We start from the raw sequence: 15,751 nt of genomic DNA on the forward strand, positions 1-15,751 counted from the left end.
TTACAAGTAAATTAATTCTTAAAACAAAGATACAAAGTCTAGGAAAACATTGAATTGTGATGATATTTAAAATAAAAGTGATGGTTTCTTTTGTTCAGCAGTTCACAGTTCCATGCGCCTATCCGCCGGCTGGGGGGCCCTTGCCGGGGGTGTCCTGTCTCTGGTCGTCCTGGGGGGCCTGATCGTGTTCAGGGCGCGGCGTGCCCGAGGCGCGGGAGCCCCCGCAGCCCCGGTCCAGGAGAAGCGCTGGCCGCCGCCGGCCCCCAAGGCAGTCCCTCCTGACGCAGGGGACGATAGAGACCCTGATCTTATACCAGCTACATACGGTAATTGAACCTCTTTCTTAATGCTTGCATATGAAGCGGCTTATGTGTCTACAAGATATTTTTTTCTAATAAAAGTAAAGTTAAAGTTTATCTACACTACGTAATTAAAGTATTATTTTCCGTTTGGAATCGATGCCTATATCAGGGTCAACATTATCCGGTATGCTCGCAAATGGACGACTGTATTTGAAATTTGATTTAGAAGGAATGAACCATAAAAGAAATATAATTAATTACGAAGATTTATGAAGGAATTCGGCATAAAGGGCAATGCCGCCTCTGGCTGATGGCGTGACGGATGATCGGAGTGGTTTTTCGAATTTATACTGACGATTTCTAGGCTCCGAACCAAAAGGGGAAACAAACGAAACCGTACAGATTATCCTCCACAATAATGGCTGAAAAGGAATCGACTAACCTTAACCTAGAATATTCCTACACCTAATATCGAGAAGATTGAGGTGTGTGGTACACATTGTACGCAAATTAAAGCAATTTCCATATTTACCGATACATATATACATATGTACTTTATGTATCTGTCAATCATAGTGAATAGCACACAACATCTAAGTTACGTTATCTTTTTTACAAATAAATATGTATAAAATTTTATTTTGCACCGGTTAACTTTTCCATTTTCTCAGGAAAATAAATACATTATAGTGACCTCATTGATATTCGAAATCAATTATTTATTAGTAGAAAATATTTTTATCGCCAAAAAAAAATTACCAACATTATGAAGATATGAAAAACACGATGGAAAAACTTTTAAGTGAAATGTCAATTTTTTTTATATCTTGAACAAAATTCATGATTAAAATATGTATTTTTTAAATATATATTGGGAATGAAAATTATTCGTTTACGTGCGATTCTAGACACGGAAAAGACGCATCGATCATAAAAATGAACCCATCGCGAAATTCTTATGATTTTTGCTTGAAAAGTCCACGTGTACTTTTATAGCATTTTTTTCTCATTAACGTCTTATTTAAACTTACTATGTTTTGCTACAACTGTGGATGAAAATATTATTTTCAACGTTAATCGTTATATCCGTACGAAGCCTATAGTTTTGTCACCTTATTCGAAACGCCAATGAAGATTTGATTGCTTTATGGTGAACAGGTATTATGTTCAAAGACTATTTAATTATATTATTAAATCAAATTTAACCGTATGTTTGACCAATTAGGAAGAGCTGAGTAATGTCAAGCTTAAAAGCTTTTGACTTCGTTTCTTTGTGTTGTTGGTCGCAGGAACTTTGATGAATATTGGCAGTCACCTAAAAATGATAGTTATATTGTTATAATGATAGTTATATTATCTTAATAATATTGGTACAAAATCAATATATGGTTTCTTTTGATTTTTTTTCACTAACTAAGAATGGGGACCAACCCTAGTTAGTCAGGTGTTGTAATTAAATAACAAATTTTATGGTTAACTTGTTCATTTATATATCATCTTTTGCAAAGTATCATTGTCATCAGCGTTATTGCATCGGATTGTGGTATTTGAGTTTTTGGGTTCGAACCCACTGTGCCACATTTTGAGACATTTTTCAATAAAATATGAAACTGAAACACTTGTGCTTTTAACAAAAATACATTACATTTCAAAAAAAACTAAAGAATACATAAATTATTTGTATTCAAATGAAACAGAAAAAAAGTTTTTTTTATTAAATGTTGTATTTATTTCAAGACAGAGCCCTGATTATGCAAAATAATTAGAATTCAAAAGAGTATTTTATATCAAAAAATACATTTTATAGATGTGTTATAAACATTGTTGTACATTCAGTGCAATACAAAATATAAAAGCAATTGAAATATTTATTTGAAGCCAATGATAAATATATCTCGATGGTGAATTAAAAAATAATTTCAACGCTTATCACTGCTTTAATTATTGGAACTACTTTATTCTGTGAAAAAAGCCTCATGACTTAAAAAATCGAAACAGTTTTATGTCAAGTGAAATGCCAGTTGATATTTTAAATTATCAAATTGATATTTTAAAATATTTTAAAATATTTTAAAATATTTTGATATTTTAAAATATCATATATAAACAAAGCATAACATAAACATTCATTATGAAGTTTACTTTTAGAAATGCATAGAAAGTTTTTTTCATTTATAAAAAAGGTGATTATCATTTTAACTATATTCAAGGGTGACTCGCAGTTGATAAGTATTTTTCAGTAAGTAATTTCGAATATGGCTGGTCAGTGGTTCTCGCTATTTGGTCGCAGTATTTAAAAATAAATTTGAATGCACGTTAATCGTCTATACTTGTGTAAAGTTAGCCGAGTTTTATGCGACATTCGTAACGAATCGAGGTACTTGTAGTGTACGACGTGGAATAATTTGGCCCGAACGCCTCGCCTAACACGTATTTTCATATTTTTTCACGGCAAACCGCCTATTGTTCTAGCTCGGGCCGGTAATAAATTCCGACGGTCGCGCGAGCGAGGCTTTTGTACGCCCCGCTGTCATATAACCTACCTTTACTTTTTTATGGAAGAGGTGGTGAAAATGGCATTCATTGCGTCATAATAAAGCCAGCGCGGGTGATTTTATCTGCAGGGCGATAAGGCACTTGCTCGTGTGTGGGCCGAACTGGTACCGAGATATGAGTGGGCCATTGCGTCCTCGCGGCGCAAACACATCACTTTATACTATACAAACCACACAACACCATACTCCATAACAACACATACACCACAAAACACTAATAATAACAATAAAGTTTGCATTCAAAAATCTAGTAATATTGTGCTCTATCCACAGTTAAATTGTTTTTACTTATTTATTTTTTTACAAAAATGTTAATAAAATTAGTATATAACCACTCACCGAGATTTTTACGTCTACCGGTTTCGAGATATACCCGTCTCTTCGTCAGGACAATCACTAACACAGCATGCAACATGCATACAATACTACTCTTCACCACCATAGCACCATTTACACACTCAAAACTACATAAAATGTCTAACACATGCGATTTTTGGTCGACCCGAAGACATGCACTATAGTTTTCAATACAGACATGCGTTACGAGCCGAGGTTAAACGTGCAATAAAATTAGACCTGTAATCGAATCAACTTATATACTCGTAGGATGAAAGGAGTGGGCGGGGTTCGAATTGGATACTGACGAATCGTGCTTAACCGATGTCGAATCAAACAATAGACTATATGTAAAATTTATTTGGTTGTTAATTAGATTTTAGTAAATTAGATAAATTGTTTTTAATCATATTATTTTTGACATCTCAACATATATGAAGAAGAATACGGAAGTCGGGGCATTTACGGGGCTTACGACCGTCATAGGCTGGTTTAAGTGATCACTTTACACACGTGTAATATTTACCAATTCTACCCATGATTGACAACCACTCTACTCAAATTCTTGGAAGTTCCATATATATGATCAAGTTTCAAAACATTGTGCTTGAATCACTAGAACTTCACTAAAGACATATATTGTGAGGTGAAGGAAGCTTTTTATTAAGCAGAAACTCTTTCAATTGCATGTGAAGTCAGATTTGTGAACAAGAATTCGGACACACTCAAAATGTTGTTTTATAATTATTACGTTAAATTATCAGGATACGCGTATCGGCTTCAAATACTGAAAAAAATCATTTTTCCGTAGTGAGTTTAACGAACTTTGCAGCTTTCGCTTAGCGCTTAAACTCTTTCATTTATGATTAAATTATTTTGTACTAGCACTTTTATTCCAAAATTATTCCACATCATTGCCCTGTTCTTCTTAATTTGCCTTTCTTACGTGAACAGAGATCTTTTATCTTTTTAAATTACATAGTACCCGTAATAAATGAAAATGAATCCTTAAAACTTTGCTGAAAAATTCGGCTTGAGGGAATAGAGGTAAAGTTCGGTCTCGAGAAGCCTCACTCTCTGATTTCATTACAACTTTTGAAGTAATTTGGTTAAGCTGGTTAATTTTTTCTTCGAGACGTTAAGGATTTTCATATCCGTTTCATAGGTTTAACCAAATACTTTCCGCTGATGAGTTGTAATTAAACTCCCGCGAGACTGCTCTCTCACGTGTCCACCTCTCCTAATGGAGTTCGTGAAATTTAACCACTTTACCTGTTAAATTACAAGACACTAGATTTTCTCAGAAGTCTCTTTATCATTTTGCATAAGTAGCTACTCGGGGTAGGTATGTAATCTTCTCTTTGGGGGGTTTAACTCAGTGCAAGAAAGTTCAATCGAGTACATTTTTCCCTATAAATATATTGTACCGCAACATTGAGTGTGTTCAAATACTTGTTCACAAAATCTGGATTATTACAGGAGTTATTTTCATATTATTTTTTGACATCTCATCAAGATGAATAAGAATATGAAAATCAGGGCATTTACGGGGCTGACGACCGTCATAGGCTGGTTTAAGTGATCACTTTAAACATTATTCTTGAATTAGGTACTAGAACTTCTAGTGAAGTTCTAGTGATTCAAGAATTATGTTTCAAAGTTGGTTCATATATATAGAACTTCCAAGAATTTGAGTAGTGTGGTTGTCAATAATGGGTATAATTGGTGAATGTTACACGTGTGTAAAGTGATCACTTAAATCAGCCTATGACTATTCTTTGCCTTCCATATTCTTCTTCAACTTTGATGAGATGTCAAAAAAAATAAATGAAATTGATCCCCAGTTACAAAACATCTTTTCAGATTTTTTTTCAATTTTAACTTGCGTGTCGAAAAAACATAATTATATTTATTGTAAATAAATATAATGTTGTAAGTAAATTAACTTGTCAAATTATAAGGTGAATAATAAAATGAAAAGGATGTTTTCTAGAGTTTTTATGTATGTGTTTATAATACAGGATTCGGACCTCACATACAAATGAAAGTGTTTCCACCAATAGATGTCTCTAGTGAAATTCTAGTGATTTAAGCACTATGTTTCGAAATTGAACATGAATATTTAGATTTATTTGATCGAATATGAATATATAGCACTTCCAAGAATTTAAGTAGAATGTTTGTCAGTAATGGGTATAATTGGTGAATATTACACGTGTAAAATGATCACTTAAATCAGCCTATGACGGTCGTAAGCCCCGTAAATGCCCAGTCTTTCATATTCCTCTGCATCTTTGTTGAGGTGTCAAAAAAAAAAAGAAATGTGAAGTAGTTTTTTTTTCAAATGCGTAGAAAAGTTATCAGATGTATAGTTGTTTAATAACTGTCTCCATCCGTACACCATCCAGTGATTCTCGGGAAGGTACTTTGTGTAGATATGGTCAACGTAGCCGTTATCATCGGGATCAGGGTTACCCGTTAGTGGCTCAGGGTTACCGTCTTCTTCATCTATGTTGAGATGTCAACAAAATAATATTTTATTTATATTCATTGTCCGCCACCGTAGTGAAATGGTCAGCACGCGCAGCTACCGTTCTGGAGGTCCCGGGCTCGATTCCCAGGAGGGTTAAATAAATATAAGTGATTTTTTCACTATAATATTTATTCGATACTACCCTGGTTTGGTATCTGAAGCGGAAGGCTGATCACCTTTCCTTCATGTGTAAACGATCAAGATAACACTGCGTTTTTATGACGCAGTGCCCTATGCACCATTGTGTTGCGGATAAGGGTTTTCTCTCTATATTCATTGTTACAAAATTAAGAGTACATTTGCATTTTTTTTAATAAGTTAGACATCATATCTGTTTTTGCACACAGCCACCATTACGTCAATATTTTCAATGATATTCGAATACCTGGGGACAATCTCTCGAATTACGCGTCGAGTTTTGTCTTTGAGCTTGTAGATTGTTTGGGGAATTGTCGGAGTATAGCTTACTTTTCGCGAAACCGCTAAGAAAATAGTCAACAAAATGGTACGACATGCCTCACAGCCAGTGGAATGATGTCTTTATTGCGATCAAAGTTCAAAGACAAAATTCTCACACAACTATCATATGAGTACGTACTCCAGACTCGTATTTCACATTTTACATAGACGAGATAAATATTCCGATCTAACATTTATTGTGCTGTCAAAATTTCACTTTTAATAATAATAAAAACTGCTACCGAATATCAGCATTGGTGTCAAAAACAGCATTATCCAATGTTTTGACAAATAGCTTATTTGAAATATGATTAGTTAAACAAGCCAATGATGGGTCGTTGGCCCGGAAACCCAGAAAAAAATATTTTTGTTTAACTTCATCAACTGATTTAAGATATCCATAAAAAACAAATAACTTGATAAGAAAGATTTTGTGTAGGTTTTGTATTTTAGTAAAAATATAATTTTTGTAAAATATGGGTTTTTATTTTACAGTCCGCATACTAATCAACAGAGCTTGATTTATTTCTATTTTTTATTTTAATTTGTTTTTTAAATATTTTTTCTTCTTACTACGATGTGAAACTGATGGCATAAATTTACATATATCGATAAACCCACAAACGAAACGTGAGATAAAAAATGAGATCAAAAGAATCGTGGCTTTGATACAACGTAAAAAATCCGGTTACTTTTTCGAATAGTAATAAATAACTTTTTTAATTACTTGAAAAATATTAAAGGTGTCCCTTCATCCCCACACGCCGTAAACAATTACATTTACCTGACTCCATTTCGCTTTTTAACAATGACTAAAACAAAATTAAAAAATACAAATCTTCTCTCTGATCTGAGGTATCGTAAATCTTGCGTTATCCCGATTAAAAAAAATAAAACAAATAAAGTGCTTAAAGGCCAAATACCTGTCCAGAAGGACACGTATGAGAAATGATCAGTATTTCCGACTAGCCACCGGGCCATGGGTTGTGCTTACATTTCATTTATTTGCTTTCATTTTTCGGGTAAACAAACCTTAAACTGGATTCCGGCGCCTTTTTCGCGAAGGGGATTATTAACGAGTAAAATTATATCCCCGAGAAAAAAAGTGCGCAGTAAACATTCATTCTTGTTTATTAATCCGAGAGAACACATTGTTTCATTGATTAGCTCCACTTATCTTCGAGCCCGTTAGTTGGAATGAGGATACATACAACGCGAGGGAAGGGGCTGCACGCCACTTGATTTATTTTATGGACTTAATTTTTGGGAGCTTTTTTTAACGACCTGGATAAGATAAATTATTATTTCAAACACGGTACTTTTTTATCCATTGCTGTATAAGCGATTTGTTGCAAATTTGCATTTTAAATTAATACCCTTTTAGCACTCTATTTTTATGATTTAGAGAACTTAAATATAGAAACGTTAAGGAAAACAATACATGCGTAACATCCGTTCACTACCTTTATACTGCATGATTTGACGTCTCAATACCAAAATTTACGTCATCGCCCGTCGTATCGTGAAAAGTTTACATGCAGTTTGCTTTAAAAGCAAAGATTGCACTGTCGCACTTTCAGGCGTTGGATTTATAACCGCGTCGCAGTAAATACGGATAATACGTTAACATATATTTATTTTCCAAATATTTTTTTTTTATTATGTACGTTAACGTTTATTTTGAATTATATTTTAAGGTATATTTGGAGTCTTTTTTCGAAAATATGATCGGGTCACATAATATATCTACCAAAACAAAATCAAATGAATGTACAAGATCATCGAAAAATAATGCCAACAAGTTAAAGCATCAAAATTCCTAATGTTTAACGAGTATTTTGTAGTAACGTTAGCTCGTGAACGTAAGTTTTGTTTTAAAGGTAGTATGATCTTAATATGCGCATGCAAAGTACGCGGTGCATTGAAAGTACGCTTTCCCAACGGATAGATTGGTAGAGGAGCCCCCATTGCCTGGCCTCCAAGAAGTCCTAACCGTACCCCTTTGGATAACTTTTTCTGGGGGTATACTAAAAACATTGTGTACGAAGAAAAGATTCGGGATTTGGATCACCTGCGGGAGTGAATTTCTGCCGCTATCTTCAGACTCTTAAAATGGTTGCACGTACGTGGCAAGAAATCGTATATATATATATATATATATATATATATATATATATATATATATATATATATATATATATATATATATATATATATATATATATATATATATATATTTATATATATATATATATATATATATATATATATATATTTATATATATATATATATATATATATATATATATATATATATATATATATATATATACATATATATATATATATATATATATATATATATATATATATATATATATATATATATATATATATATATATATATATATATATATATATATATATATATATATATATATATATATATATATATATATATATATATATATATATATATATATATATATATATATATATATATATATATATTGAATAATAAAAAAATAGAAATCTTTATGGTTTAAAATAAAATCATTGATTTATATTATGTGTATTAAAAAAAAAACATTTTTAACTCTGTAGTATAGCAATATAACACTCTCATTGTCAATCATTGTTCACTTTGTGTAATACCACTTTAATAAACACTAACTCGTGACTACCGTTTCGTTTAGTTTTTTCAAAACAGTTATTTTGAATGTTGGCATTATTTTTCGATGACCCTGTATCATCATATTTCGTGATATATGTATAAGAGAATGCGCGTACCTAAAATTTGGAATATAACATATCTTTTATTTGTAGAACCTGTCTCTTTATACGCTCGAACCTGGGATACTGATGGCGGGCACAAGTCCACAGAGAAGCTGACCGCAGCCCCTTACCAGGAGCTCCCCACCCTCAGGGTGGCCGGCGACCTGCCCCCGCTACCCCTGCGGCCCTCCAGTGCGGGGGTCCCGTACTCCCAGGACTCCTGCCTGAACCTTCAGGCCTTCAAGGAAAAACTCCTCGACACCAGACTGCCTGAATCGTGTGTATAAACAGTAATAACTGAACACAGTGTTATATCATTTATTTATTCGGCATTAACTTTGTGGAATGGCATGTTGATTATTTTTTTTAAATTAAACACTTTGTAAATTAATCAATAATTTAATTACCTATCATTAATTTTTTTCACCAACATATGGCATAAAGGATATACAATAATAAAATAAAAACTATGAGAATTTTAAAAATTTGGATCAGAAAACATCGTCGCGAAGTATGTAACTACATAGTAATTATTTTTCAGAATTCACGAATCACATAATAGAAACCACACTTAAATTATTACACTCAGTTACAAACAAGGGTTAAATCATGAACAATTTTAATGAATATTTAGAAATACATAAAAATTAAATTCTGATAAACGTCAATTAATAATTTGCTTTATCAAAATACGTCACCATTATAATCATTTTTTTTACAAAAAATCAAGTTCGTTAACTCCCCCTCCGCCTCTATTTATTACCCTACCAACCTCTATACATACCTGATTTTTTTTGTTACTCGTTAGTTTTACTAGTTCACCTCTATCTATGAAAGCTACTGGAGCTTTCGAAATTAGTATTGTGTAATGAAATAAAACTCATTAAGCGGTATTATACAAGTGTTTAATTTTTTAAGAATAATTATAACTGAAAACAGTTTTATTTTCATGTTTTTATTTTTTACCAAAGAAGCAATTAAAACAATGATAAATCCAATTTAAAGTTTTACGCGAGTGCAGTACGCAAAGTGACCACTTCGCAGTCACAATCAACCTTAATAATACGAGTGTATTATTAACCTTTGACTAGTCTACAATTATAATGTTTTGTGAACATATTTCACCATTCGTCGAGTGGTGCAATCGTAAAAGCGCACATGCTAGTTTATTACAACTTTGTTGAACTTATTAATGAACATGTTACATCACAATTATTGAGCTTAGTATTTCAAAACGTTGCATGTACATTTTTAATGTTATTTGCTCCTTCTGCATGCAATATAATCATGCATTTAACCACAAAAAAACTTTTTTAAAAGTATTACATGGGTGAATACATATATGGTCGCAAGACACTAGTCGTTGGTAATTTTTGAAAAATAACCTTACGTCAATAGTTCAAAATTGATATTAATTTGTTATAATCTTTTTATTTTATTTTCAAATACTCTGCGAGAACGCAGATTGTTTTAAAATTAACTGGATAAAATGCAATTCTTTAATCAATCTCAGAGATGCAATAAATATTATTAAGAATAGATGAAGAAGAGTATGAAAATGTGGGTATTAATAGGCCTTATAACCTGTCATAAGCTGGTTAACTGAACACTCTACACAAATGCAATATTTACTGCTCTACCTATAATTGACAACTACACTACTCAAATTTTTGGAACTCCTAGATATATGATCAATCTCACGACACGGTGAGTTCTCAACAGCCATCTATGTTGGTTCTAGAAAGCTTTTATTTGCAGACCCCTTTACTTCAGGTGATTTCAGGTTAATAACAGATCATAAGCCCTGTTAATATCTAGACTTCTTTATTCTCCAACAAATATGTCAAAATATGAAAATAACTCAAGTGGAGAAAACCCTGATATTTGAACAAGTATTTGGACACACATTAAAAATTTTGTGAATGAGTACAATTAAAGGTGTTTAGATATATTCAACTTCATGTACATTTGATTTAAATCCATTTTACCAAAAATTATTGAATGGCAAGGTCAACCGAAATAAAATTATATAGATTTTAGTATAATTTTTATACAGGAAAAACATACCATAAAATTTTCCAATGTGTAAACATGTAACGTTTTAGAAATGCGTGATTCAACTCTGGTTTTGTAACATTAAACTTTTCCTTCAACGCGAACAATTAAAACGATTTTAATTATTTAAAAAAAGATTTATAATTATTAATATCAGTAATTTTTCTAATGTGTCCATTATCAGTGTAATTATCTATTAAATTACGTACAGAGTTAATTGTTGTTATATTATAAATTTTATTAAAATGATATGTAGATTTTTCTACAATTGAATTTATAAATATCATGTGTGATATTAAATAACTTCATAATATAGTATGATGCAATGAGCTAAAAATTTAGTATTAAATTGGTAAATTAATTGTAAATGAAATGCTTAACTCTTCTGATGGGTATCTATGTAAATATTTTATCACTAATGTTTATATAAGAATTTTAGATTTTAAGACTAACAAAGCACTAAAAATATTAAAAATGTAAGTACTAATGTCTAATATATGTATGTAATGTATCATAACTACATTTCACTTCATACATTGTAGAAAATTTTTATTTTATTTTTTTAATACAACATATTTTTAAGACGTAATTTATTCACATATCAAAATATGAAATTATCAAAATAAAAATAACAAAGACTTACTGCATATCCTTTGACAAATGTTAAAAAATCCACAATTTCATATCAATGCATATCTCTGTTATACTTGGGGCATATCACACATATGTAATTTATCGTGAACCATTGGAATACATTTATAAACATAACCCATAAAAACGTCATATTTAAATGCAATTTTTATGTATTCAAACGAAGGTATTATTATTTTGAGCTACATTCTTATCTCATATGTTTTTTTCCAAAGTATTATTATTCATATATTAATGTTTTTTTATTCAATGTGATATTTATTTTATATTAACTTTTTATATCATTACTGTACTTTAAATGTTTATAACAAAGAGTTTGAAGTTGTAAATAAACAATGAAAGTTATCGGTTTTTTTACTTACTGATCATGCTTTTTTGCATGTTTTAAATGTGTTTTAATTGCAGGTTAATTACCATATGATCAAAGATTTTGAAAGTGTTAATAATGAACATGCAAATTTGGGTCTTATTAAATAACGAAAATTTCATATCGTTTGGAAAAATCAAGAATCATTTAGTATTTAGTCGACTTCTAGGATTGCAGTATATTATGACTATTACATCTCACTTTGGATTCTTCTTCAAATCTTTATACGAACCCAATGGTTCATTGGACACTGCATCATATAGAGCCAGTGTTATCTTGATCGTTAACAGATGAAGGCAAGGTGATCACTCCTGCACTTCAGGGACCATTCCTAGGTAAAATTAAATAAATATTATATTGAAAAATCACTAAAATTTATATTCACCCTCCCCCTAGGAATCAAACCTGGGACGTCCAGCACCGTAGGTAAACACGCTCACCATTACACCACGCAGGCGGACGCCACTCTGTGCTAATTTAAAATACATGATATTTAATATGCGTGTTATTTCGAATTACCTAATGAACAGTTTTACGTAAATTAGGAAATTATTTTTCAAATTAGCCATCTTACAAGCCGATTAAATTCTCTTCTTTTTTCCTCGGATGGCATATTTTTTTTAGGTGGATTTCTTAATGTTTGCCACCTTAATTTTACGAAGGCGTGGGCGAAGAATGACAAACAAACAGAAAATATCAAACGGGAAGTAAGGTTCTTCAAGTTTCACTTTAATGTACAATAATTAATAAGCTTTACTTTGCAAGATATCTCAACATAATCAACTTAATAAAGACAGCTTGTGAGAGCTCTTGTATACACATGAACATCATAGATCCGAGAACTGTCATTGTTTAAATAGAATAATATTAAAATATTGATATATCTTTTTTATTGATCCCCATTACAAAAAGTCCAGCCACTTAACCCCCCTCTATTTATTACCCCACCCACCTCTACATATCTTCTTCATCTTCAAACCTTCATCCGCACCCGATGGTGCATAGGGCACCGCTTTATGTAAACGCAGTGTTATCTTGACCGTCAACACACGCAGGAATGGTTATCAGCCCTCCGATTCAGGTACCAGTCCTGAATAATATTGAATAAATATTATAATGAAAAATCACTTATATTTATATTATTAATATTTATGTCGAATCAGGGACCTCCAAGTGGTACTGTAAGGTGCGGACGGTAGTCAATCGTGCTGACAATTAGACTTTGGAGGTGGACACCTACATGTATACCTCTGAAGAGTTTTTTTTTGCTGGTTAGTTTTTGTAATCACCCGTCGATAAAAACAATTGTAGTTTTTTAAACTAGTCGTGTGTAATGAAATAAAACTCAATAAGTGGTATTATGCAAGTGTTTAATTTTTTAAATAATACTGAAATATCGTCAATGCAAATAGTCTTTGTTGTCAAAGATGACATATTTGTATTTTTTTTTGTAGTTTGGTGTGTAATAAGAAATAAAAATAGCCAATTTCATACCAGAGGGATTTTGAGTTATCCTAAGACGCTCCTGGGGGGCGTTTGGCCAAAAAAGGTTAGAAAACTCCACGTTACAGCATTTAACCTGATCTCACCCCTTCTGTCAGAATCCGGGTCTCGTGGCTATAATAGGTATTTATAAGGGTCGGACGGTAACGGTAAACGGTCTTTAAAACCATTATTATTTTCATTGCTCGGCTCGAATGTACTTTCAACTTAACGCCCGGCTAAATATAGGAAATGGAAACTGGTCTGCTAAATAATAAATAATTATAAATTATTTCACGTTTTCGACACCCTTTAATGCGTACAATATTTAACGGGAATTTAGTTTGTACAATATGTATTGTACACATGTGGAAAGGTAACAAATGCGACAATATCGTTTACCTGGACCCTAGATACCGGTCAACTTTGAGCGTTCGTGGGAATACGCATTTTACTTGAAATTTTTGTTCGAATTTTTTTCGAGTATTTTGTGGCAATGTTCCACCTGTTTTTAAAAACTTTTCAATTTATTTTATTAAAACTTACCAATCAACTAACCATCACGCCGCTTCCCCGCAGGAGTAGGCAGAGAGAATAGAACGCCACACCAATCTGTATTTCCAAACAATCTTCGCATCTTCCACATTCATGCATAATTTGTTGCCGACGGATGTTAGAGGTCGAAATAAAATATGGAACAAAGGCAAAATAAAGGAATTGGTAAATGGTCAAGAGTTAATTTTATGAAAATTTGTAAAATGTTTATATTCTTAATTTTTTTCTCTTTTTTGTGTCTATATTAGGTTAAAATCGTAAAAAAACAATAAAAATGTATTGTAAAAGAACTCCACCGACAAGACACACAAGGTGGCTTGGTGGGTCTCTGCAAAAAAATGTTCTAAATATGTATAAATTGTGATTTAAATAAATGTATACAAATAAAAAAAATTTAAATTTAAAAAAATATATAAAATGCATCTCCTCATACATACACGCTAATTTTTCCAAGTCCTGACCTGACTATATTCAAATATTTGAAATCCTTGATAACGTCAAGTTTTACTTGGTTTTTCTCTGCTTCTAACCAACCATTTTGTTTACTATTTTGCCTTTGTTAATTACTCTACTCTTTCTTGTGCACTCTACGTTTTGAAAAATATATTTATTTATATCACCAATTGTCTATTAATTTTCTGCTTTCAGATTGAAAAAACACTGTTTTGGTTTTCCAGAAAGGGATAAGTAAAGATCGATTCAATGATTGGCATCGAAAATGTAAACTTTATTTTCAGCTTATTAGTGAATCACTGTCAGTAATTATTTTTTAATGTTTGGTATCTAAAATACAGAAATTGTCGAACACTATAAAATACATCTGGTATGTTGTCTGGGACAAATGCCTTACTAACTCCTAAAGTATACTTACTAAATAAAAATACAGATCCTCATAATCACCATCTCGCGAATTACGTTAAAACTTTCCTTGGACGTTGAAAAGAGCTTATTTAAATGTGCTCCTCAATTTTATTCATGAAATTCATCGAATTTAGTGAAAAACTCTTACAAAGTGTTCTTCGTTCGTTTATATTTACATTTGTTAGGATTATTATTATATTATTAACAAGAATATGAATTGAAAATCACTTGTGAGTAGGTACTTTGGTATTTTTCCTTACTTACTTCTGCAATTTTTCACGAATGATCTATGGTGTGGTGTATCTTTATTTCTATTGATAATATAAAATTACGTCGCTTTATGCTAGACGTTATGTTATCCGACAAAATGGATGATTATAGCTACGTATATTGTAAACAATACGCTTTAACCATAATTATGTTTTTTGATCATTAACCTCTTTTAAATTCCCGGATAATTATCAATAAATTGTTTCAAAATATCGATGGCTAATAATGATCGCACTATGCATGACAGCTCAACAGTTTGAGGCATCAGATGACTATCGAATAACAAGACAAAGGTGCGTTTGGAGGAATTTTGTTCTTTTGAAAATCAATTGTCATGCCTGTTTTAAGAATTGTACCAATGAAAGCGATAATACTAGTAAATCCCCATTTTAAGTTTACCCTCGGGATGGAGGAGTCAATCACTCAGATTTCCTCTCTTCCAGCTTCCCGTTGGGACTTTTCCCATATTTGTTCGATAGCATTTAAGTGTTCCCCACTTCTCCGTCATTACTAAACTTCCTCATGTTGGGGAAAGTAAAAAGCGACACCA

The 15,751-nt window shown here is 31.8% G+C and overlaps 1 protein-coding gene across 1 annotated transcript in view; it reads left to right on the top strand.

The window, feature by feature from the left end:
- Positions 1-11,902, top strand: part of LOC148307899 (neural cell adhesion molecule 2-like) — a 151,345-nt gene extending 139,443 nt beyond the window's left edge. Inside the window, exons 14-15 of the mRNA XM_088262593.1 lie at positions 99-326; positions 9,012-11,902. Coding sequence (XP_088118719.1) covers positions 99-326; positions 9,012-9,247 — 464 coding nt within the window. The 3' untranslated portion in view covers positions 9,248-11,902. The remainder of the gene's footprint in view (positions 1-98; positions 327-9,011) is intronic.
- Positions 11,903-15,751: the final 3,849 nt, after the last annotated feature.

The sequence above is a fragment of the Brachycentrus maculatus genome, unplaced genomic scaffold, assembly GCF_059751285.1.
Source record: "Brachycentrus maculatus isolate JH-2025_06_01 unplaced genomic scaffold, ASM5975128v1 h1tg000185l, whole genome shotgun sequence".
Taxonomy (NCBI): domain Eukaryota; kingdom Metazoa; phylum Arthropoda; class Insecta; order Trichoptera; family Brachycentridae; genus Brachycentrus; species Brachycentrus maculatus.